We start from the raw sequence: 27,314 nt of genomic DNA on the forward strand, positions 1-27,314 counted from the left end.
GAGTATTCATTACATTGAATCAAAACGGAAGTAATCTTGAACAAAACTCATAATGAGTAAATCAATCGAAAATTGACTTTTCTTTCCATCATATCATTAAGGTTTATTTGAAAATTAGCCATAGGAAAATTCAAACTCTATTTTATGTTTTCAAAAACAATTTGTTCACACGTTAAATCTACCCTAGTAACAGTTAATCATCCAGAGTGATGAAGTTGCAAATTGTTTTCATATTAAATAATTGAATTCATGAGTCGATTGAAACTAGATTACCATGAAGGACCTGGAAGTAATGAACTGTTAACTCGTCCTATTATGGGACTCCTCAGAAGTGCACATTCACGATCCCGATTAGCCAGTTTAAAACCCAAGACTTGTCGGTCTCGCGTGCGAACGCTTAAACTCTAGATCACTGAGACGGCTGGCATCCAATGGTATTAATATCTAACTTAAACTAATCCACGAAATTGAATGACACTTCCACCATTGTCTTCAGTGAGTTACTATCTCACAACACACCCGGTTGAACTTCACTGATCAGTGCTTCTCATTAAAAACCCAGTAAGTACGTTTTGGAGACAATCACCAGTTAACATATGATGATTATAATCAGAGAGGTTTTGCGGATATCATAGTAATTTAATTTTTGAATTTGTGAGTCAATTGGATCCCAGCTCAGTGGTCTAAAAGTTAAGCGTTCGCGCACGAGACTGATAAGTTCTGAGTTTGAATCTTGTTAGGTGAGGTCGTGAATGTGCACTTCTGAGGAGTCCCATACTAGGATGAAACGTCCACCCAGTGCTTCTAGGTTATCCATGGTTGTCCAGTTTTAATTAATTCATAATCTTAACGATTAAGATATCAATTTATTATCATTTATCTTATTTATTATTTTTCATCTCTTGGTCCAGTGTAAAGTTGACCAGTTTGTTAGATAAATAGTATTCATATGTATTTCATATTGGTCCACCAGGGTGCTTGGTATCTGTGGTTTCGCCACAGGATTGAGCTGTACTATTCAGATTGTAGCCTTAAAGCCTATACGGTATCTGGTTCTTCTATGAAGCGGGATTGAGCTGTACTACTCGGTTTATAAAATTTAAACCTGAGTGGTGGTGGAGAAGATTTGTAGCTCAGGTGGATGATTTTGGTGGAGTTTTGTTCTCTGAGCTCAGAGAACAAAACTCCACCAAAACCTGAGTGGTGTCTTGCTCCCCTGTTAAACGGGGTTGAGCTATACTGTTTGGGTTGTCACGTGATGGTCCGGATGGTGTCTGGTTCTCCTGAGAACCAAAGTAAAATTACCCTGGCTCATAAGGGTATATTATATAACTGTAAGTGTATTTCATATAAACAAAACGTTACTTAAATGGTAAATCAGTAAAAACAAAATGTTTCATTATTGAATATTCTATAAAGTGCACCGATTTTATTATGTGTTTATGACATATTCTATTAATGAAAGAACAGATTTCCCTCATTAAAAGATAACTAGACAACGAATCGTGATATATACACACACGATTATTTGAATAATATATCATATAAAGATAGATGTAGTTCTGCTCTGCAAGTGACCATAACCTGTTGAAAACACCGGTTCTCGTCTGATCACCACAGTAAAGCAATGTTGAACACGGTCAGCTCTTCACTATAAAAATTTAAATTTGGAAAAGAGCAATATACATCACGTGAAGTAAATAAGTAGACCATATTGTAAAGAATAAATAAGAAAAAAAGTACTCAAGTACCTTGAATTATAGCAACTGTTTAAATTACTTAGGTCGATATCCAGACCGTAACTATGACGATATAAATGGATATATAGTAAGGCACATATATAAAAGCCAGTAACATTCTAGTTCTCATTCAATTGCCAGTTAGTTTCTCACTACCAACTTATTCACATTTGCTCTATAATTCAATATGCGTGAAATTGTTCATATTCAAGCTGGTCAATGTGGAAATCAAATCGGTGCAAAGGTAAGCAATATATATTTACACTCATTTCTCAGTTCTGGGAAGTGATCTCAGATGAACACGGAATCGACCCAACTGGCACTTATCATGGAGATTCCGATCTACAACTAGAACGCATCAACGTATATTACAATGAAGCAACCGGTGGAAAGTATGTGCCTCGTGCCATTCTCGTCGATCTGGAACCTGGTACGATGGACAGTGTGCGTGCCGGTCCATTCGGACAACTGTTCAGACCAGACAACTTCGTGTTTGGACAGAGTGGTGCTGGAAACAACTGGGCCAAAGGACACTACACTGAAGGTGCAGAGTTGGTCGACTCAGTTCTCGATGTTGTACGCAAGGAGGCTGAATCGTGTGATTGTCTACAAGGCTTCCAACTCACCCACTCTCTAGGAGGTGGAACAGGTTCCGGAATGGGAACACTACTCATCTCGAAGATTCGTGAGGAGTATCCAGACCGCATCATGAACACATTCTCAGTGGTCCCTTCACCTAAGGTAACACAACTTACCACTAAACATTTTTTCAGGTCTCCGACACAGTCGTCGAACCATACAACGCCACACTCTCTGTTCACCAACTCGTTGAGAACACCGACGAAACATACTGCATTGACAACGAAGCACTCTACGACATATGCTTCCGTACTCTGAAACTCACCACACCCACCTATGGAGACTTGAACCACTTGGTCAGTGCAACTATGTCAGGAGTGACAACATGTCTGAGATTCCCTGGTCAGCTGAATGCTGACTTGAGGAAACTCGCTGTGAACATGGTGCCATTCCCACGTCTCCACTTCTTCATGCCTGGATTCGCACCTCTCACTAGTCGCGGCAGTCAACAGTATCGTTCTCTCACCGTTCCCGAGTTGACTCAACAGATGTTCGATGCGAAGAACATGATGGCTGCATGCGATCCACGACACGGACGATATCTCACAGTGGCTGCAATATTTCGAGGTCGTATGTCCATGAAGGAGGTTGATGAGCAGATGCTCAACGTGCAGAACAAGAACTCAAGCTATTTTGTTGAATGGATCCCGAACAACGTGAAAACGGCAGTGTGTGACATTCCACCACGAGGTCTGAAAATGTCAGTCACTTTCATAGGGAACAGTACAGCTATTCAGGAGTTGTTCAAACGTGTTAGTGAACAATTCACAGCCATGTTCAGACGTAAAGCTTTCTTGCATTGGTACACAGGTGAGGGTATGGATGAGATGGAATTTACAGAGGCAGAATCAAATATGAACGATCTCCTGTGCGAATATCAGCAAACTGAAGCTGCAACTGCTGAAGAAGAAAAGGAATTTTAAAACGAAGAACATGAGGATGCATAAATTAATGAATCAGTTAGTCAAGTTTTCTGTTCTTGCCCTAATGTTTGTTTTTAATTTTAGACTATTTTTGTTTAACGATCATGTTGCCTATCACTGAAGTCCGTTGAACTACCTCAAAATATTTTTATTCACATTTGTTTTAACGAATCCTAATGCTACGTCATCATTCGCAAAACTGTTGGCGGTCAATAGCTAATCATTTTCTTATTAATTTGAATGAGAATTAGTAAACGTTTAGACTGATAAGCTTAAGTATGTCGGATTAATCACCTCTATGTAAAATGGAGGTTCGCATTCCCACTACAAAACTGAATAAATCGGTAGATATGTAAAGTGTAAGATACATGCTCATATTAATTTATGAATCCTGTGTATGATAAGTCAAGGGAATTATTATTAACAGTCGTCTATACAAAATAATTCGGATCTGTGGGCCAGACACTATCAGCATAACCTAATATGGAAGAGAACAAATCAGATTTGAGCAGAGGAAGAAATCAGGAAGTGCTGGAAGTGCATACGAAACACATTGAGGAAAGCACCCAACTGTGTCACAGGGCAAACACTCATATGGGATCCTCAAGGCAAAAGGAGAACAGGATGATTGAAGAACACATTACGTCGAGAAATGTAGACAAACATGAAAAGAATGAACATGAATTGGATAGAACTAGAAAGGAATGCTCATGAAAGAGTGGGTTGGAGAATGCTGGTCGGCGGCCTATGCTTCCTTGGGGGTAACAGGCATAAGTATCTAAGTATTCACGACTTTACATTACGAGTCAAAAATTAAAAGATCAACTCATTCATCCATCTCAATGTATAAAGATAAAGAAGTTACATTTAATATGATTTGTAAATCAGTTCTAATACCAAGGTATTATCAGGAAATTTTCACCTGTCATAATGATAATATGTATTAAATTTACCATACTACTATAAATACTTTCTGATCTCTAATTTTTAAACCATAGTAAACAATAGCTCAGTCTACGAACTGACAATAAAGTCATTATGACGTTTGCTTTACTCAAGGGCCACGTAATGTACACAGCTCGATTCAACATGAAGCTACTTGTAGCTCAAATAACCCAGCACATATATATCTTCGCTAGTGTCGATCGGTGATATAATCTCCAACAACTGAAAGAGGTGCCCAACCATCCCTAGCAATATTAATGATGCTATTGTGGTGCACGCTATTTACGTCGTCAGTTATAAAAAGTTTGTAACACTAAAGAGAAGCGGTAACCCTGACAACAGAAGACTGAGAAGATCAATTTGAACACAAAAGAGAAACAGAAATAGAAAAGAATTTCAACTTGGAAGAACCATACAGAATGTGAAGGATAAATTATGAAAATTCACAAATGAAATATTCGAAGTATAGTCCTCATATTTTATCAAGAGATTCTGTTAAATAGTGCTAAAATACATTTGGTTGTTCCCACATGTATGGTTGTTTATTGCATTAACTAGGAATGCTTGGGGCCACATTTTTCACCCCATATACACAAGCCAAGAAGCTATTATAAATCAGACGGAAACATTGAGATCTGATATAGTTGAGCGACAACTAAGCTCGTATGGCTCTACTTAGAAACACAATATATATAAAAACAGAATTAAATGCTTGAGATTTTTAAGTAGCTAACACTAAGTAAACTTAAATGAACGTTAACAAGTAATATTTCTTATGAGCAGTGTGATAGCTCAAATAAATTCGGCCAGATAATCAACTGAATAATTTCGCCTTTCATCATCTTTTAAGCTACAGTGATTAAAACTAACTACTTTACACATCCGAAATATTTAGTCGCTATATCATATAAGATTCAAACGAAGAAACAAATATATATATATATATATATATATATATATATGTTTATAATCGGAGAGGGGTTGAAGTTAGACAATAACACCGTTGGATGCTGGTCGTCGCAGTGGTCTGGAGGTTAAGTGTTCATGCGCGAGACCGATAAGTGTTAGGTTCAAGTCTCGCGGGCAGGATTGTGGGTGCACACCGCTGAGAAGTTTCATACTAGGACGAAACGGACGTCCAATGCTTCCAGGTTTCTCGTGATGGTCTAGCTTGAACTGACTCATAAACTCAGCTATGAAATTAATATAGATGTTTGTTTGCAATGTATTTGTGCATAAAAGTCAGTCAGATCTCTATAAATATGAAAACAATCTACATAATATAAAAATATCCATGATTTTAATGAAAATTTCACCTACTTATCCAACATTGAATGCAAACGTGTAATAATCATACAAAAGATGATTTAGAAGACGGTGTATTACGGTTTAGTTTGTCTATTTTTATACAGATCCATGTCTGGGAATTAATGAAGCAAGAAAAGTTAAGCTTATGTTTGCTTTATCTCATGGTTAATCGTGTTAATTAGGACATAACTATGGTCAAGTCTTAGGACGATAGGCTACAGACGATATACCATACTCGATATAAAGAAATTAAAATTGAAATTCATCAACACCATCTATCTTCAAAATTTGTATTAAATCAAGCCGAAAACATGGTGTTACTACGAGCTTCGAAGCAATGTCACATCAGAAGATTCCAGTTACTTAGTTCTCATATACTGAGTAGCTATCGAAAAGCAAATAAATACTAGAAAGAAAAGATAATATACTATATTCAGTAATGGTAAAATTAATATTTAATTTCAATATCACTAACTGAACTTATAAAGTAGTATGTCAAACTGCTCAAAACTGTTTAAGCATAGCATTTATCAATAAGTTAATACTAATTGGAGAACTACTGACAAACAGTAAACATCTGATAACTATCGTGTTAAGTTTTAGGACTCCTCACAAGTTCTAACACATTATCTTACATAGAAATAGATCTAAAACTCTTTGAATTTCACGTTTACATTTACAATAGAATCCGTCTCAATAAAGGAATTATCAGTATAGGTTTGTGGAGATGCGGTTGCTCATTGCTGAGGAGTCCCACAATAGGACGAAACGGCAGTCCAGTGCTTCCAGGTTTTCAATGGTGGTTTAACGCCAATCGGTTCAAGATCTCAGTCAATAACTTAATAATCTCCACAATCCTATACTGATAAGTAAGAATTCCCACTTCATTTCGGTTAGCAGTTAAGTGCAAGTTCGAAAATGCAAACAAGAGTGAAGTTTATCTTCATACAAACAGAAAAATTACAACAACAAAAAATGAACTTAAGGTTTTCAGTGAGTGTGAATCTAAGTTCCTCGGCTTCAAATTTGGTAAAAGATCAGTTAATAGTAAGATAACGTACAAGTATTTCTCAAATTTCTTACATTATATTTATAGAAATAAAATTTCTCTCAGAAATTAATCCAATGTCTCCCAATAGAAGAATAAATCAAGAAGAATCGCTGAAAGTGGATAGGAAACAAATTGAGGAAATCACACAACTGTATCACAAGGCAAACACTCACATGGGATCCTCAAGGTCGAAGGAGGACAGGATGACTCAAGAACAAATTAGGCTTAAAAATAGAGACAGATATGAGAAGAATGAACAAGAATTGGATAGAACTAAAAAGGAATGCCCAGCATAAAGTGTATTGGAGAATGCTGATCGGTGGCCTATGCTCTATTGAGAGTAACAGGCATAAGTAGTAAGTAAATCATCCAATGTAAACTCTTATCTTCGTTAAGTGGATTTTCCAGTTTATTGTAAGTTTCAAAATATACCAACAATGGCTTCAGTCTTATAATTGTACATAAAAATATCGTACGTTTATCATCTGCGTTTACTGAATACACTTTATACGTTAATTATGTAGAAAATAAGAACACAAGTGGTGACAACCATATGCATCTGGACATAACATGATAGAGTTACTTGGTAAAATGTGAATACTATACGTTCAATACTTCATTTGGAAGATGTCTATCTATTGTCTAAAACTTTATTCTTTCTTGATTTACATACTAATGACTTTCTTTTCACGTTCTTTTCTATTCAATGTTCTCAACTTTCTGCTGTAAAGTATTCTACTTTCGATTGGTATTATATACTACTTATATCTAGTGAAGATTTGTAGCTAAGGTGGATGATTTTGATTGAGTTTTGTTCTCTGAGCTGGATGGTTTGGTCGTGGAGCTTTCATCCTTCTTCTTAACGACATCATCGGCACAAGCTTCAGATACTTATATCTATCGACATAAGTGGTGTACACCACAATTACAGGCGCCAAATTAACTTTTTCACATTACTACAATTATTAACTCTATAAAAAATGTTTTTATTCAAGAAATCAGTTTGATCAAACTTCATTACTAAAATAATTGCTCATTTAAACTAACTTTCTTTCTCTCTGTCTCTGTCTCTCATTTCTCTTAATTACTAACAATAGAAGTGCTTGATAATAAGTGAATGCAGAGTTATTTATCCCCTCTTAATTAACACTTCATTATGAGTCTATATTTGAATATAAAATTAATCAACCAAATAAAAATGTAAATCTACATATAAGGATTGTAAAGACCGAAATGCCAATATTTAGTTTGAATGCAGGACTGACGAACCAAAATTTATTCGATTAAACCAGACTATTTCGCGCGCAAGCACTTAACCACTAGACAACTGAGCCAGCATCCAACGGTATTAATGTATAGCTTCAACTAATCCACGAAATTGAGCGACACATTCACCATTGTCATCAGTGAGTTACTATCTTACAACACACCTGGTCGAACTCCACTGGTCACTACTTCTCACTAGAACTCCAGGATATACCTCTTGAAGCCAGTCACTAGTGAGCATATGTTGATTAATATCAGATGGATTTTGTGGATATTTTAGTAATTTCAATGGTTAAGATCATGAGTCAGTTGAAGCTAGACCACCATGGAAAACCTGAAAGCACTGGACGGCCCATTCGTCCTAGTATGGGACTCCACAGCAGTGCATATCCATGATACCGCCTCGCAGGATTCAAAACCACGACATATCGGTCCCGCTCACGAATGCTTAACTTCTATCTGCAATTTTCTATTTGTTCATGCATTATTGTCTAGATTAGGGGTCATTTGTTCTTTAGACGGTGCAACAAATGCTCATTAGTGATTGACTCCAAGAGATAATTCCTGAAGCTCTGGTGAGAATTACTGACCATTAGAGTTGAACGGGGTCTGTTGTGAGATAGTAACTCACTGAAGACAATGGTGAATGTGTCGCTGAATTTCGTGGATTAGTTGAAGTTAGACATTAACACCGTTGGTCGCCGGTCGTTCCAGTGGTGTAGAGGTTAAGCGTTCGTGTGCGATACCGATATGTTGTGGGTTTCAATCTCGCTAGACGATGTTGTGAATGCGCACTGCTGAGAAGTCTGACAATAGGAGGAAATGGCAGACCAGTGCTTCCAGGTTTTCCATGGTAGTCTAGCTTCAACTGACTCATGATTTTAACCATTGAAATAAACCAGACTATTTTGGTTTGTATAGAGTACGAAGTGTTTTTGAGTTACTCGTAATCAATTATGTCAAAACACAAACTATGTGCTTAATTTAAACGATTTTAGTTTAGGAAATAGAACGAATTATATCAAAAATACAAAATATCCCAAACAGTACAGCCTGTGTTATACAGTCAAGGTTTTCTCTAACACAAATTAGCATGTTAAACAACAAAAGAAACAGTTAATATAAAAGAGTGCAATACCTGGGAATCAAGATGGGATTAGATATCTATCTGCAAGGATTTCAGCAATCTTTCCAAGCGGACAGTCAAAGGTTAACAGTCACACAATGAACCACACCGTGACTTTAGCTTGGTTAAATACAACCTTACTGTCAGTAGTCCGGTAACATGCTAGAAAAAATTAGGCAATAAAAGGAAAGTATTTAATCAAAATCACATAATCAAACGTCAGGTGAAGAAGACTGAAGAACACAAAGTGTGGTTAAAAGAGATCTGAATAAAGGTTAAAATACACGAGAGGAAGAAGAAACAAATAAATGATAGTACTGTCCAACGAAATGCTGTTCAGGGACTTTCAACGTTATCTTTCCGTTACAAGGGTTTTCTGTAAAGATCAAAAAAATCTGGATACATAGATTAGCTTAGATAAACTTGAAACGTTTCTCTATTGAATAAATGGAAACAGAAAATCAACAGAATACATTGTATTTTAGTTAAGAGGTTCTGTAAAGATCAGTTTCACCCTTAGAACTTATTCCTTATAGAATGATATCAACTGAGATATCATTAAGAACCAACTATCATTGGATAGTTGATTTGTTGTAGCAATTTAATCTTCTGGTGTGGTTGATGAAATCCACTCTGTATGAATAAATAGTGAAGAAAAGATGCTAAATCAGTGAATAAAATAAAATCAGACCAGTGAATAAATAGAATCGTTACGAATTTCTGTTGAATACAGAGATTAGGTTAGTTAGCACAAATCCACAAAGCTCCTACTGTATGTAAGTAATGAGATGAAAACCAGTTACTTACTTACTTTCGCCTTTTACACCCAATCGAGCATAGTCCGCCGATCAATATTCTTCAGCACACTCTGTCCTGAACATTCCTTTCTAGTTCTATCCAATTCATGTTCATTCTTCTCATGTTTGTCTCCATTTCTCGACGTTATGTGCTCTTCAATCATCCTGTTCTCCTTTGGCCTTGAGGATCCCATATGAGAGTTTGCCTTATGACACAGTTGGGTGATTTGCTCAATGTCATTCCTATACACTCCCAGCACTTCTTCCTGATTTCTTCCTCTGCTCAAATCTGATTTGTTCTCTCCCACATTGGGTTATGCTGATAGTGTCTGGCCAACAGATCTGAAGTATTTTGTATAGACAACTGTTAATAAGCAATTGTGTCTTCTGGATGATGGTTTTCGTAGTTGTCAAAGTATCCACCCCATACAGTAGAACTGTGTTGACATTTGTATTGAGAATTGTGATTTTGATGTTGGCTGACAGACAGTTGTTTTGAGTTTCAGATGTTCTTCAATTGTAAATATACTGCTCTTGCTTTGCCGACTCGTGCATCAGATCCACTGTGTTCATCAATGATTCTGCCCAGTTATGTAAAGGTTTTTACATCTTCCAAAGATTCTCCGCCTGGCGCACCCCCCTGTGGCTACTGCCCGTCCTATGCCCAGATAAAAAGAGGAGAGTTTGGCATGGGTTTAGAGACGTTTTTCCGTAGAAATATGCAAAATACTTCGGATCCGTTGGACAGACACTATCAGCATTACCTACTGTGGGAAAGAACAAACCAGATTCCTGCGGAGGAAAAATCAGGAGGAAGCGCTGGAAGTGGATAGGAAACACGTTAAGAAAAGCATCTAATTGCGTTACAAGACAAGCCTTCACATGGAATCTTCAAGGTCAAAAGAAAAGATGTTAAATTAAACATTCAAGTACATTATTTCTTAAATATGAAGTGAACATTATACACTCTTTCATTGATCATACGATAATCTAGACAAACTGTACATAATAACAGAGCAAATTTGACTATGCAGGTACATCCAGCACAGTATGCACGTATGCCACTAAGAGACTGATCAATTACAGTCCTAAACATCAATGAGAATGTTCAAGTAAACAATATTAATTAAATTCAAACTCCGCCCTATTTCACAAGTAAGTGACTATCAAGATTCAGTAGCTAAGTGGATAAAGCAATGGTGTTTGAAGTGAACGGTACTGGGGTTCGACTCCCAGAATGAACAATAACTCAGAGGCATGTACATCCGTCTGACGAGTCCCAAATAGGACAAAACGCGCGTCCTGGATTCCATTACTAGCCCCTATCCATCTTTGCTTACAAAGCTTGTGACTTAAGGCTATATCTATGCAGTTCGCACAGGATGCACATATGCCAACAAGAGACTGATCAATTTCATTCCTAAATAACAATGTGAAGATACAAATAAACAACACAAAGTGAATTTATATATAATTAATTACAAAATTATTTATTGGACAGTTCCATAAGAATTGTTATTTGAATGGTGTGACTAGGAGACGACGTTACATAGATTTATATTTTAGATAAACTTACACTTAACAGGACTAACATAGTTAATGTCTACGTGAATAGTGTAACTATAGTTAGAGACTATAGGGTATTTAACTTAAAATTAACTATAATGTTCTTCACCTACATCTAGGATTTCAATATAATTTCATACTCGTCATTTCTTAAATTCATTTGGCTTTTACAGACTACTCTCTCTCTCTCTCTCTCTCTCTCTCTCTCTCTCTATGTTTAATTTTCTTTCGATTAACATTTATGATAAATGAGCCAATTTAAGGCTTCATTCATTTGTGCCTGAGGTATGCGTTGTTAAAACCTGACTTACTGGTTTTGCTTCATAATCTCCCCCCCCCCACAGAAACAAAATAAGCTTGAGTTTAAAATAATCACTCACCATTTCATTCTCGTTTAAAATTCGTCTACATATAAGAATATCCATCGCCAATCATCAGGAAGAAGTCAACCATTCAGAATGTTCATCTGATAATCAAAGCTATCAGTTCAATCTTTGTACAAATAGATTCTTATCAGAGGGTTATTTTTGGATATTATAGTGAGTCCAGTGGTTGAGATCATGAGTCAATTGAAGCTAGACAACTATGGAAAACCTAGAAGCACTGGATGGCCGTTTCTTCTTATTGTGGGACTCGTCAGTAGCGCGTGTTCATGATCCCGCCAAACGAGATTCAAACCCAAGATCTATCAGTCTCGCGCAAGATTGATTAACTTCTAGACCACTGAGCTGGTCGGCATCCAACCGTGTTAATGTCTAACTTCAACTAATCCATAAAATATAGCGAAACATCCACTATTGTTTTCAGTGAGTTACTATTTCACAACAGACCCGGATGATTTACATTGGTCACTGCTTCTCACTAGAACTTCAGGAAATACTCTTTGAAGCTAGTCACCGATGAGCATATGTTGATTCATTTCAGAAGGGTTATCATGGATATTATAGTAATTTCAGTGGTTGAGATCATGAGTCAATTGAAGCTATAACACTATGAAAAACCTGGAAGCACTGGATAGCCGTTTCGTCCAAATTTTAGTTTCTAGGGTTTTGAATTTTCCCTTTGTTAGTATTAAGGACTAAAACTAATCAATTCAGCTAAGAAGTCTCGAACAGGGTGAAACCTTGGATTCTGATTTCTGGTTTATAATCACAATACAAATTTATAGCTTTTTATGGTAGCAGCAAAATTACACTAACTAAACAAAACTAAATCATCACATAAACATTGGAACCTATAAAATGTTAAACATTATTTAATCTGAAAAACATGAAATCTATTCATAAATTAAGAAAAGTTGAAACATCACTAAACACAAGTTATACTCCTCCTCCTCCTCCTGCTCCTCCTCCTCCTCCTCCTCCACCTCCTCCTCCTCCTCCTCCTACTACTACTACTACTACTACTACTGCTATTAATACTAATACTACTACCATTCTGTTATTCATTGTAGTCATTATATTTCTCTTGCCAAATATCTACATAAAACACATTACATGTAAAGAAATGCGCTCAATTAGTATGTACACTTACAACATATTAGTAGCGGCAAGTCACAACTCTTTTAAATAAACCACATATAGAAAAAAGAAATGAAACAAAACAGAAACTGATCTGACATTGTCTTAACTATTATGTTCTAATCATTAGTAATATATACTAATGTAACGAATGTAATTCGTTTCACAATAATAAACTACAAGTAAAACAATTATGTCGGTCAAAGTAAAATAACAAACCGATCGAGAGTAAAAAAATCAATAACGGAGTAGAAAATAAACAACAATATAAATGTATGTTCTCTTTCAAATATTTAGTATTTGAAAGGGAAACTTGTTTTAAAGTCAATTAATAGTAAGTTGATGGCGGAACTCTGGAAGATATAGAATCCTTCACGTGCTTGGGAAGCATCATCGATGAACAAGTAGGTTCAGATGCAGACGTACAGGCGAGGAATTAGCAAAGCAAGGGCCGCATTCCTACAATTGAAGAACATATGGAACTCAAAACAACTCTGAACGAATATCAGAGTCAGAATCTTCAATGCGAACGTCAAGACAGTCTTACTGTACGGAGCTGAAACGTGCAGATCTAACACAATTATTTTCGAGAAGGTGCAGTATTTTTAAATAGTTATTTACGCAGATACAATCAACAGCACCATTCTGTGGCAGAGAACAAATCAGCTTCCAGCTGAGGAGGAAATTAGGAAAAGGCGATGGAAATGGATAGGACATACATTAAGGAAATCACCAAACTACATCACGATGCAAGCCCTAACATGGGGTCCTGAAGGGAAGCGGAAAATTGGAGGTTCAAAGAACACATTACTTTGGAAAATAGAATCAGATATGAAAAAGATGAATAACAACTGTAAAGAGCTGAAAAGGATTTCCCAGGACAGAGTTGGATTGAGAGTGTTGGTGGGCGGCCTATGCTCGTCCACGAAGAGTAACAGGCGTAAGTAAGTAAGTAAGTAAGTAAGTAAGTAAGTAAGTAAGTAAGTAAGTAAGTAAGTAACAGTAAGTTAATAAGATTAGTAACAAATGATTGTTGCTTCATTTATATTCGTCATTTGAATCATCCAAATGATTTTCAGAACTGTAAATGATTAGCAGTGTTTGGTATACATGCATCTTTTGCAAATCGCTTCGATATTTTTGTTGAGCCACAAGCATTTTATAAACAAAGTTGAGTAGTGGATAGCGGGAGAAGCCAGGATTCTTATTTCTTTATATCTAGGATTCGTCGGCTGATTGTATGTCCATTGCAGAACTGATGTTCATTAGGGAACTCGAACAGATTTAGTTACTGAGTTCCAAAGTGAAGTCCAACTCTGCGAATCAGATACATGTAACCAAGTAATTTCAAAAAGAACAAATCAAGCGTTCTGAACTCCACTGTTAGACTACATTCAAATTACTTACTTTTGTCATTTATATATTTTGGGTTACTGATTAACTTATCATATGAAGCGTGAGACCGAGAGTTCTGGGTTCAAATCCTACGTGTGGGATCGTGGATGTACACTGCTGAGAACTCCCATACAAGAACGAAACGGTCGTTCAGTGCTTCTAGGTTTTCAATAGTCGTCTAGTTTAGATTGACCCATGAATTGAACAATTAATAAACTTTCGTTTTTACTAGTTTAAAAATCTTTATAAAATAAATGAATGAACAGTTGTTTTGAGTAATTCAGTCTTTAGATTCTACGGTAATAAATCGATAATTATTTTAGTGCAGTAGCTAGTATGGAATAGTACGCATGTAGATGTTGTGATCAGTTTTCTGATCGGTTTTGGAAAATGGGAAGATTTGATCTATATGTTTTGAACAATATGATCACACATGTACTTGTCAAGTCATTTATATATGTAAACTAAAAATGACCAATTAAATCAAGGTTCAATAAATATAAAGTGAAGATTGAAATGCAATAAACATTTGATAGAATGTTTCTTCTTAAAAATTCAACCAATCTGAAGTACAAATACGTTTGAAGAAGATAAGGAACTGATAACTGAAACATCGATATTGAATGTCATAAGCTGATGCAAAAGTCCATTCTTAATTCTTTTACGTAAAGAATCAAGCATATAATTTTGGAATGAAAACTTGAAACATATCAAAAAAATCGATTTTGATTGGTAAAACAAAGACTTCATTTCTACATAGGCCTCAACATAGGATATATCATTATATCAAATGCGCATGCATTTAGCGATTCCTATGTTTATGGGCAAATAAACAGTGCAATCCAGGTAATGGAACATGTACCGAAATATTTTAATGATTAGTCAGCATCGAATGCACCGACAAACACTGGGAAAAGAAAACCAAGCACCTCAATAGAAAACGATGACAGAAACAAGTCATGTGACTGACCTTAAGAGAGCTTTGAAAACACACTGCATAACAGTTGTTAAGGTCACATTCATAGTTTTATACAGGACTTAATCATTAAGATGATGGTTGGAGGTAGTCAACAGGAAACCCTGACGACCCGGGTTTCGTGTTACTTGGAACTCGTCAGCAAGGTATACCTGTAACCCTGAGGGAACCGGTGCTCCCTAACGGATTCAATCTCGTGTCACCTATCTTCACAGTCAGAGACGTTAACACTGGGCTATCCGGGCCGCGAATGACCTCTGTAGGACTGAAATGTAATCACAACTGACTGATCTCTGGATGGTGACCAATGTCATGTGTGTCATGTGTCAATAGGGAACCCTGGACCCGGGTCTCCTGTTGACTACCTTCAACCACAATCTTGTCTCAACATAGTACATACAATGTCGAATCATCTAGACTAGTGGCCGCATTGCAATTTCGTCGATATCATTCGATTTGCACTAAGAATGACTTGACACACATGACATTGATCACCACTCAATAATCAATCAATTATGAGGACTTAATCATTAGAAAATTCAAGCTACCTTTGTTTGTTCTAAACTTAAACTTGATCTGGTTAGCATTCTTCATAATGATCACTTTATATTGATTTGAAATTTTATTAAAAATGTACTTCATTAGTTTTCATATTGCAATCCATTGATAAAATGATTGAAAGTAAAAGTATAACAAAACTTTCAGATTCAACTTCATTATCTCATTATACTATTGAAGTTTATAGAAAGTACTAATTATTTGAATTGTATAGAGTTGACAAGTTTTATATACTTATAAAATTTGTCACTAGTAAAGTTGAAAGATTACCAAATAAATGGTAAGAGAAGTACTTATTAAGGTGATTATTATGGTAACTATACCCTGTCAAGAAAGATTATGTAACATAGAATCAACCTTATATCATAGAGATAGTCAGTTGGAATATACAAATACTAGTGAGTTAAGATGAGTATTTTAATTTGAAACCAGTAGCTAAATGAATAACGCGATGGTGTTTGAAGCGAACAGTACTAGGTTGGAGTGTAAGACAGTGAACATCAACTGTGAGATGCAGGCACGTGCAGTGCCAAATAGGAAGAAACGCACCTCCTACATTCCACTGCTAACCACTATCCATGTTTGCTTAGAATGCTTGTGAATTAATATGATATCGAGGCAATATTCACAGTATGCACATATGCCCATAACAGACTGATCAATTATAGTCCTAAACATCAATGGGAAGATCTAAGTGAACGATGCCAAGTGAATTTCAACTTCACCCGATTGCACAAGCAAGTGGCTGTGAAGACTCAGTAGCTAAGTGGATAACGCGATGGCGTTTGAAGCGAACGGTACTGCGTTGGAGTGCCAGACAGTGAACATCAACTCTCATATGCAGGTACATCCAGTTGACGATTCCCAAATAGGACAAAAGACGCGTCCTGGATTCCATTGCTAGCCATTATCCATCTTTGCTTGCAAAGCTTTTGACTTAAGACAATATGCAATATACTAACAAGAGACTGATCAATTGTGGTCCTAAAACACAATGTGAAGATACAAACAATTAACATCAAGTGAATTACTAATCTCATATAACACGACAGCAAAGTATTTAGATGAAAGTTCTATAGGTATTTGGTGTTCAATAATTCAGATGGAAATTTAGGTAAATGTATGGTATTGTGACAAGACAATCAGAATCGAGAGTTCCACTTATAGATTTTTGTGAGGAATTCAAACGTTGTTGAAATATCTTTCTATGGTCCTCATAACGATTAAAATAATAACAAAAAAAAATCACTTTGTCACCATACAGTAAAAGCTAGTGTTCACTGGAGATCGTTTATAACTGGAAAATCAACCCCACCACCACCCTAATCCTGTAACAAATCTTGAGTTGATGATATTATATTTTATAGATGAACTAATCAAACAACTCATCATTTTATCAGTATGGGGGTTGTGGAGATTGTTAAGTTTTTGGTTGAGATCATGAATTAATTGATGTTAGACCACCGTTGGAAACCTGGAAGCACTGAACGGCCGTCTCGTCCTAGTATGGGACTCAGTGGTCTAATGGTTAAGTGCTCAGGCGCGAAGCCAGTAGGTCCTGGGTTCGAATCCCGCGGGGTGCGGCATCGTGGATGCTGAGGAGTCCCATACTAGGACGAAACGGCCGTCCAGTGCTTCCAGGTTTCCAACGGTGGTCTAACATCAATTAGTTCATGATCTCAACCGAAAACTCATTTATCTTTTTGAGTAGAATTCATTCATCCATATTGCTATAAACCCCTTGTGTATCATTATTAATGTCAGTTCGTTACGAAAGCCATCATGTTAACACCTCGTTCTAATGTAAAATAATCAATTCTAAAACAAAACAACACTCTGAAGACTCTTCAAAATCAATTTTACTCTTTGTAAAGGTTCAGGAAAGTAGATTTTATACACAACGAGCGACTAATTTGTGTACGTTTTTTTAATTCATAGACAGAATAAGACGTAGACGATACATACAAAGGTATTTCATATATGAATTCTGTTATTATTTTTGTTTCCAGAAATTATCTATTTACAAACGTTATCTTCTAGTTCACTAAGAACTGGTCGGGAATTGGTCTTATTCAATTGAAGCTCGTCCCTATACTGTACTATTGCTGAGATGTATGTACTTACTTACTTACTTACGCCTGTTACTCCGAATGGAGCATATGCCGTGAGATGTATGTACTTCTTATTTAATAATCCAATCCAACAAAAAGTATGATTACTAATAGTTTTTCAGTTCGTGATGATATTGTAGTGAACAGAACACAAGTGGGGACAATCAAATATATATGAGCGCAAAATTACAGAGCATGTCCATAAAATCTGAGAATCATATAGTAAATTGTAAATTTGTTCCTGACTCAAACATCAATCGATTGTCTCAGATTTCATTGTTCATATGTTTTCATACCGACTGCGTTCCGTTCCCGTTCTTTCCTCATTGACTTTCTACTGAAATACATTCTATGCCTGACCACCATTACATACTACTTATATTGATATAAGTAACCAACACCACGCTATATCATGCTACAATGAAAGTAGAATATGAACTCCAGCCCATCTTATCCAGTTATATTCTCGAAGACTAAAATAAATTTTCTTAATATAAGTTTTTAGACAAGATGATTGGTGAGAATTTGTTTGAAAACATTTATATTGTTAAATTCGAAATCACTAGTATAGGGGTTGTGGATATTATTAAGTTTTTGATTGAGATCATGAACCGATTGATGTTAGACCACCTTTGGTTCATGATCTCAATCAAAAACTTAATAATCTCCACAACCCTTATACTAGTAATCAACATGTGCTCACTGGTGACTAGCTTCGTGAGGGAATTCTCGGAGTTCTAGTGAGAAGCCGTGACCAGTGGAGCTAATCCATGTCGGGTAGAGACAGATATCTACCTCAGTACAACGGAAGATGGTCGCGCCATTTCGTGAATTGGTTGATGTTAGACACTATCACCACTGGATCCCGGCTCAGTGGTCTAGTAGGTTAGGCGTTCGCGTGCGAGACTGGAGGCTCTAGGTTAGAACCCCGCAAGTGGGATCGTGGATGCAGAGGAGTCCCACAATAGGACGAGTTGACCGTCCAGTGCTTCCAGGTTTCCAAAGTTGGTCAAAGGTAGCCAATCCTCATATATAATCATCGACTTAAATCGAGTTGGTAAATAACAGAATTAAATCAGTCAAATACGGGAATGGATTTTCGAATACGTATATTTCATACAATCATTGATCTAGATAGATCAAAGAAACGAAGAGAAGAGGAGAGAGCGAAGTGAAACGGACTGGAGAAAATATATTAGCCAACTCGATTTAACTAAGCGTGAATCAATATTTGTATTCACACAAAAACAAATTGCAGACATGTGATAAGTAAGATAAGAAATGTACACACATATGCTTACATAAAAACAGTCAAGGTTGATAAGCGAATAAATGATAAGGTAAAAATATGGCTTGAGAAGAATGAATAGACTAATCCGTCCAGAGGCTAGAATAACCTGTGTAGGTTTGAAATAGTACCAACTACTACAGTATCATCAAATAACCAACAAAGGTGTCTTTATATGTTCCATTTAGAGATATTCTCATAAATATAGATTCAACTACTCTTCTATACTGTTGAAATAACTATATTAAACAATATATGATTAATTATTGTTTAGCTCACGATTAATTTACCGAAAGCACTGCCAAAATGATATTCTGGTAATATATCTGATTGAGACAACCAGTGTAATGATACAAAAACTCGTCCTCTCTTTCTTGCTTATAAGTAATAGCATGGATCAGACTTGAGTTCAGAATATTCGATTGATTTTTTTACAACCCCAAAACATCAACTTTGACGTAAAACAATAGCAAAACCACTAATTCGTCCACCACTTCAGATTTCGTACCATCCTAACTCCGCCTGGAGCCCCTCTGGGCCTAATTCCGTTCCCAAGCCCGAATAAAGGAGGAGGGTTGGGCATGGAGTTGGTGACTCCATCCAGTAGAAAACTAACTCGCTAGAAAAATGCGAACCAGAAAAAATAATTCAAACCACTTAAACTCTACCTTGTGACTTAAAAGATCTTCATTTAGAAGAGTTATGACACCTCATGATGAAATCCGAATTCCTTCGGAAGTCACGAGACTGATGCTCATTCTAACAACCAGAGTTACCAATTATTCAGGTAAATGAAACGTTCGTACAATATAAAAGATCAGGAGAGTTATCCAAATTCGCTGTAGAATGAATACCGACCAGATAATTTAGTTAATTTCCTATGCCAGTTATCTTTATTTTACTGGGTTCCTTTTAGTAAATAAATCAATTAAGCAACTAAATACGTTTCTGTAAGATAAACTTACATATTTTTTAGCAAAAATTGTATCTTTTCTAGTGATTATTGATTTATTTGTTTATTTATTTATTTATTTTTTTGAAAAAAAATTTGCCGATTTTTTTGTTTATTTTAAGTTGTCAATTAACAATATAAAACACTTCGAATTTCGTCAAAAACAAAAAAAAATTAAAAGCTGTGCTGGATAAAAACAAACTTGAGAGGGGTTTTGTGGATATTATAGTAATTTAATAGTTGAATTCATTAGTCAGTTGAAGCTAGAACAACATGAAAAACCTGGAAACGCTGGACGACTGTTTCGTTCTAGTATAGGACTCCTCAGCATTGCGCATCCATGATACCACTTCACGAGATTCGAATCCAGGACCTATCAATCTCGCGCGTGAGTGCTTATTATCTGAGTCGGCCAGCGTTCAACGGTGTTGCTGACAAGTGTCAAGTATCACGAAACCTAGGTGTAGCGTTTTATATTGACCACCTTCAACCACCATCTTATACTGAAATCTTTCAAGATTATCAAACAAACGCCAAGCCATATTCGTAGATTTACCGTAATTGTAAACACCAAACATCTCAAGACAGATTTGTGTACTTAAAATGAAACAGTGTTACATTTTTCCTGACCAGGGTAACTTTACATTTGTTTCATTACATCACTGTAGGAACTATTTGCCTAACCTTTAGCTACTGACTTTAGATAGACACTAACTTATTCAAATAGATATGATATTTATATAATTTTTAGAATGATTTTGAATTATGCTGGTACATCAAGCTGTTAGTTTCTTAATAAAGTAAAACATCAGTCCTAGATTTCAATACTAACCACAAATTCAAATAATTATATTGACGTTTGCAAAGGAAGCAAGTATGCTGACAAAGATTGATCAATGAAGTAATTCAAATCACTTCTATTGATCCTATAAACAATTATTTTTACCATGAAACAAATTCCATCTTCATAATTTTGTTTACAACCCGTATGTATTACAAATTTTATGGAACTTTATCACAATTGTTTAGTTTTATTATATACAATTCTCCCTGACGGGTTCGATCCCGTGCCACACAGCTTCGCAGTCGGAGACGTTACCCATGAGCTATCCGGGCAGCAAATGACCTCCTGTATGACTGAGATGTATTTACAAATGCTTGATCACTGGATGTTGATCAACACAGTGCATCTAACTGGTGGCTGCATTGCAACTTGGTCGATAGGATTCGATGTGAACTAAGAAGGACCTGACATAAATGAAATTGATCACCACCCAGTGAGGTAGTGTCCAATGTTATGAGTGAGAAAATCAAACTAGAAAAATAAATCCTTAAAGATATGAAATCCCTTAAACAAGAAGAAGTATATACAGATGAATAGAAATTGGATATGTAGAATAGAGGATGTCTTCAGAGTCGCTGTCTTTCATTAGCCAACATATTCATTATATTTCATCTTATGTATGGTCAAAGAATTTTACTAAAATATTCGACAAAATAAAAGCGTTAAATTAGGCAAAATGAACTCAACATTCATTGAAGCACAAACTAAAACAAACTGACGGAAAAATGATGTGACATATTACTGATTCTACCAATGTACTTGTTATATCCTACTTACTTACATACGGCTGGTCGATTCAAATGTTCCTTAAAGTGCTCTACCTACCTGTTTCGCTGTTCTACAATGTTCGTGATTACTTTGCCTTCCTTGCTTTTCACTGATCGTTCTGGCTTACGATAATTTCCAGCGAGTTTTTTTCGTTGTATCATACAATTTTCTCATGTTTCCTTCTCTTTCAGCTTGTTATATCCTAGTGAAGAATTAATTACGGGTAACATCTGTGGACTATTAATGGACTAATATTATATGCATATTCTTATTGTACAACTATTTAGTAACTAGATTATGTAAATTCACATTCCTCTTATTATAAGCTTCAATTTGACTTATAGACTATTATGATATTATTTACTGCTCTTAAATTATACTCCGTTGATTAATTACAGCCTCCCACGTTCACAGCCACCTTCTGGCTTTACCTTTTACAAATGTTATTTCCCATTTTATGGTGTTATGCGGTTTGTTTGGCTTGTATATAAATCAAGTATGTTTTAAATAAATTATTCGCATAATGGAAGCTGGTATTGGTGTTCTTGACTAAACTGATAGGACTAGGAGGGAAAAGGATCAATAAAAACTCTAAGCTGCTCATACCGGTCGAAGGTCAATTGAGGAAATTTAAGGAGTCCCAGGCAATCCTTAGAGGCACGGCATTCAAGTCGGTCTTCAATTGACTGATATACCATTATAAGACTCCATTTATAAACATATACGGATAGGTTTTTGTAATGTTTCTTTAGATCTTTCCATTGATCTTAAGGAGAGCTAACAATACAAAAATTTATTACAACTTCAACCCGTCGCACAAGTTAGAGGTTATCGGTACTCAGTAGCAAAGTGGATGACGCGATAGCCTTTCAAGCGAAAGGAACTGGGTTCTAGTCCTCGACTGAACATTAACTGTGGAATGTATGTACATCCAGCTGGTGAACCTTGCGTCCTGGATTCCACTGCTAGTCACCATCCATCTTTACTTACATATAAGGATAAGGTCAACCGGTCAGGCTCTAAAAAGTTAGATAAACAAGACAGTCAATAGGTTTACAAAGAAAATGAGGCTGAAAAAACCCACGAAGACTACCGTTCATATAAGTCACAACAACAATTTGATTTGCCACTTGTGGAAAGTGTATACATTTTACTCCTAGGTGATTATGTAGTCCAGAACGACAATAAGAATCTTTAATTCAAACCACTTAGCTTGAAGAACACAACGAATCCGAAAGAATACCAAAAAGCAACTTTCTTAATCCAACATATGATAATGAATCTACGCCTTAGTATCTAAACTACTAACCATAGTTCGACTATAAACCAGTTGCATAAATGAGGTTTTAGATGGAGATATTAAGTAAGCTTAGAATAACCTATACACAGACTAGTTCTAATCTATTGGAACTTATTGAGATAAGTACCCAGAACCCGACTTTTCTAATTAAAAGTAGTAACATTTATTGAAAATTTAATAGTCATCCTATCAGAACTCCTTTCAACCATGGTCGTAATCAGTAGGACTACATCCAAGCTTGTCATTCTGCTACATTTTTATTAGATTTCATTTTCATACTACCTAGTTATATTGCCTCCACTCGTCAGTGAGCTACAGCGTAGGACCAGGCACACACATGCATCAGTTCAAGTTGCCACACCTCAGTAACACAGCAAGATGAAAACTGGATTCATAGAAGTAGTTAATTCAATGGTGGTACGTAGAAAGAAAGATATGAAGTGATTTTAATCTCATAGTTTAAGTAAAGACAGAGAGTGTATACACCTACACCATTGTGACCGATTCTGAGCCATGTCACCAAGAGTCTCCAACCAATGGTTACGATAGTCACGTGGACCCCAACCAAGTAGTCTGCATCCACCAATATGGCTCAGACTAGAAGTCAAAGACTTCAAGCACTGATGCCACTTTTTGGTTTGGCCGCCCCTAATTCTCTTCCAACCATCTCTAACACCCGTTAGCATTGCACGACGTGGTAATCAGTGTTCAGGCATACGTGACACGTGGCCCAACCATCCCAGTCGATGAAGATTCACAACCTCATCAACTGATTTACCACCATTCCCCAATACCTTGAGTCTAACCTCACTATTACTTACCCGATGGTCCCAGCAGATAAGTGCAATATTTCTAAGGCATCTGTGATCAAAAACTAGTAGCTTACGAGTATCTTCTACTCTTAATGGCCATATTTCTCGCCTTCGCCATAGGTGAAGTAAGTTAGCAAAAGCCAGACAAGCTTTTCGAATCCGTGCTGAGATTTCGTCCGACATCAACCCATTTAGACTGATCAGATTTACAACATAAGTGAAGTTGTCAACTCGTTCGACTACTTCACTCCCTATCCTTAGTTCTACTACTCAAGAACCACCTATCTAATTAATTCGAACGAGACCATCTCTAAACAAATTGAAAGTTCTTAAATTGTTATCAATCCAAACAATACGTTTAGACATAATTGATCATCCGACACCAGAATAAATCTTATTTTAATCCATAGAATAGGATTAATAAGCAATTATTTTAGCAAAGAAAACAAAAAATTCATTGTTGTTACTATATTAACTTCATTTGTTTGTACTAAAACTAGAAATATATCAACCATTGGATAGAAACTAACTCACCATTCACTTAGCAAAATTTTCAGATATTTACATAAGAGAATTCACCTAATAAAACCTTTGACCTTAAATACAACATAAACAAATAACCTTATAGATTGTTCCAATTAGTTGTTTCGTTGTCAAGTCCGTAACTATGGCAATATGGATGAAAATATAGTAAGGCACATATATAAAAGCCAGTAACATTCTAGTTCTCATTCAATTGCCAGTTAGTTTCTCACTACCAACTTATTCACATTTGCTCTATAATTCAATATGCGTGAAATTGTTCATATTCAAGCTGGTCAATGTGGAAATCAAATCGGTGCAAAGGTAAGCAATATATATTTACACTCATTTCTCAGTTTTGGGAAGTGATCTCAGATGAACACGGAATCGACCCAACTGGCACTTATCATGGAGATTCCGATCTACAACTAGAACGCATCAACGTATATTACAATGAAGCAACCGGTGGAAAGTATGTGCCTCGTGCCATTCTCGTCGATCTGGAACCTGGTACGATGGACAGTGTGCGTGCCGGTCCATTCGGACAACTGTTCAGACCAGACAACTTCGTGTTTGGACAGAGTGGTGCTGGAAACAACTGGGCCAAAGGACACTACACTGAAGGTGCAGAGTTGGTCGACTCAGTTCTCGATGTTGTACGCAAGGAGGCTGAATCGTGTGATTGTCTACAAGGCTTCCAACTCACCCACTCTCTAGGAGGTGGAACAGGTTCCGGAATGGGAACACTACTCATCTCGAAGATTCGTGAGGAGTATCCAGACCGCATCATGAACACATTCTCAGTGGTCCCTTCACCTAAGGTAACACAACTTACCACTAAACATTTTTTCAGGTCTCCGACACAGTCGTCGAACCATACAACGCCACACTCTCTGTTCACCAACTCGTTGAGAACACCGACGAAACATACTGCATTGACAACGAAGCACTCTACGACATATGCTTCCGTACTCTGAAACTCACCACACCCACCTATGGAGACTTGAACCACTTGGTCAGTGCAACTATGTCAGGAGTGACAACATGTCTGAGATTCCCTGGTCAGCTGAATGCTGACTTGAGGAAACTCGCTGTGAACATGGTGCCATTCCCACGTCTCCACTTCTTCATGCCTGGATTCGCACCTCTCACTAGTCGCGGCAGTCAACAGTATCGTTCTCTCACCGTTCCCGAGTTGACTCAACAGATGTTCGATGCGAAGAACATGATGGCTGCATGCGATCCACGACACGGACGATATCTCACAGTGGCTGCAATATTTCGAGGTCGTATGTCCATGAAGGAGGTTGATGAGCAGATGCTCAACGTGCAGAACAAGAACTCAAGCTATTTTGTTGAATGGATCCCGAACAACGTGAAAACGGCAGTGTGTGACATTCCACCACGAGGTCTGAAAATGTCAGTCACTTTCATAGGGAACAGTACAGCTATTCAGGAGTTGTTCAAACGTGTTAGTGAACAATTCACAGCCATGTTCAGACGTAAAGCTTTCTTGCATTGGTACACAGGTGAGGGTATGGATGAGATGGAATTTACAGAGGCAGAATCAAATATGAACGATCTTGTCAGTGAATATCAACAGTACCAAGATGCAACTGCTGAAGAAGAAGGAGAGTTTGAAGAAGAAGAAAATGAAGAAGCATAAATTAATTGTGAATTTAGGCATTAGTTAAATAAATTTTTCATGGTTTCTATGTATTGTTTTGTTCATTTTCAATTGAAACTTATTTATGATCATATATATATAGTGATTAAGTTTTGTTGATTGAGCTTAGAATGTATGTTTGAGTTTGACTATTTCGATGTCCCCCAGTGTTCCATTTTAAACAATGAAATAGCCTCACTTCTGAGTAACAGTAACGTTGAAGATAGATAAGATTTTCTCGCTGATGTTATAGGTCAATCATAAAATTTACGTTTTACTAAATACTTCATATTTGAAGTACTGATAACCCATTGTGTTTAAAAATCATCCGAGCCATTGAAAGTGCCTTAAATTGACAGTCAACTTACCCGTCTTGTATATTGTGTATGAAAGCTTGAATTGACTTAGTTACTATGAATGTAGTTTACCGATTGCGGCTAGAAGTTTGATAATCCTATAGGGTTCGTCCATTTCAATCGCGAACTTTCTTTAACATAAGAGGATTAAGTCTTTAGTTTCTAATTCGAGATGATTCTGCTCTACTAATAAAAAGCATACGAGTTTGTTACCTTTTGTTTTCTCGTATTTCACTAGTAATTAATTGTAATATCAATGAAAGTTGAATAGATTATTTGGTTGCCATAATAATGACATCTTTTCTAATGATTTCGTAACTAGATAGTGATCCAATATGTCATTTCTTATTGATGACCATAATGTAGATGTAGTATTCTAAACGTTATACATCAACTAACCTTTTATACGATAATTTCAGTTGACATTAATTATAGTTGCTTTGCCCGAATTATGTTATACTGTCTGTGAAAGATTAAGCTGGATATCAAATTAACGTTTCGACTTATTACTTATGCGTTGACAGCCTAATAACACTCACACATGCGCGGAGCATAGCAATTAGAACAAAGATATGTTTACCTTATAGTTTATTTTATTCAGTTAGAATAGGATCCAGATATCTCTATCTGAAGTTAGGTGGGTATTAGAAAATGCTATATAACACATTCATCTACCATAGAGAAAGCAATCCAAAATGTTGTGTCAACTGGTTAGCTTCCTAAGTAATAATGAAAGAGTGATATACAAGAACAATCTACATATATTGAAATCTGGATTGATTTATGCTAATCTGAACTATACGACACCTATAAAACCTGGGCCATCAATGTTAGGACAATTGACCATTTCTGTGTTTGTTCATCTTTGACTTTGAAGAATTTTCCA

The 27,314-nt window shown here is 36.4% G+C and overlaps 3 protein-coding genes across 3 annotated transcripts; all 3 read left to right on the top strand.

Moving 5' to 3' along the window:
• Nucleotides 1-1,958: 1,958 nt before the first annotated feature.
• Nucleotides 1,959-2,636, top strand: TUBB2B_2 (Tubulin beta-2B chain; the record flags this gene model as incomplete). The annotated part of the gene is made up of 1 exon (XM_051219286.1): nt 1,959-2,636. One exon carries the CDS (start codon nt 1,959-1,961, stop codon nt 2,634-2,636), a length of 678 nt encoding a protein of 225 aa, XP_051065987.1.
• A 152-nt stretch (nt 2,637-2,788) lies between these two features.
• Nucleotides 2,789-3,301, top strand: TUBB2B_1 (Tubulin beta-2B chain; the record flags this gene model as incomplete). Its single annotated transcript, XM_051219285.1, has 1 exon — nt 2,789-3,301. The coding sequence occupies one exon, from the start codon at nt 2,789-2,791 to the stop codon at nt 3,299-3,301; it is 513 nt and encodes a 170-aa protein (XP_051065988.1).
• Nucleotides 3,302-24,519: 21,218 nt separating this feature from the next.
• Nucleotides 24,520-26,572, top strand: TUB2_2 (Tubulin beta chain (Beta tubulin)). Its single transcript, XM_051215478.1, has 4 exons — nt 24,520-24,574; nt 24,610-24,730; nt 24,763-25,227; nt 25,260-26,572. Exons 2-4 carry the CDS (start codon nt 24,674-24,676, stop codon nt 26,070-26,072), a joined length of 1,335 nt encoding a protein of 444 aa, XP_051065989.1. The 5' UTR covers nt 24,520-24,574; nt 24,610-24,673; the 3' UTR covers nt 26,073-26,572.
• The last annotated feature ends 742 nt before the right edge of the window (nt 26,573-27,314 follow it).

This window comes from Schistosoma haematobium, chromosome 4, assembly GCF_000699445.3.
Source record: "Schistosoma haematobium chromosome 4, whole genome shotgun sequence".
NCBI classification, from domain to species: domain Eukaryota; kingdom Metazoa; phylum Platyhelminthes; class Trematoda; order Strigeidida; family Schistosomatidae; genus Schistosoma; species Schistosoma haematobium.

What these genes read in the sequence shown, in the direction of transcription:
- TUB2_2 (XM_051215478.1), top strand. Translation starts at nt 24,674, where the DNA reads ATGCGTGAAATTGTTCATATTCAAGCTGGTCAATGTGGAAATCAAATC. An exon ending in GAAATCAAATCGGTGCAAAG is followed by an intron (nt 24,731 to 24,762) that starts GTAAGCAATATA and finishes CTCATTTCTCAG; the next exon opens with TTTTGGGAAGTGATCTCAGA. An exon ending in CAGTGGTCCCTTCACCTAAG is followed by an intron (nt 25,228 to 25,259) that starts GTAACACAACTT and finishes ACATTTTTTCAG; the next exon opens with GTCTCCGACACAGTCGTCGA.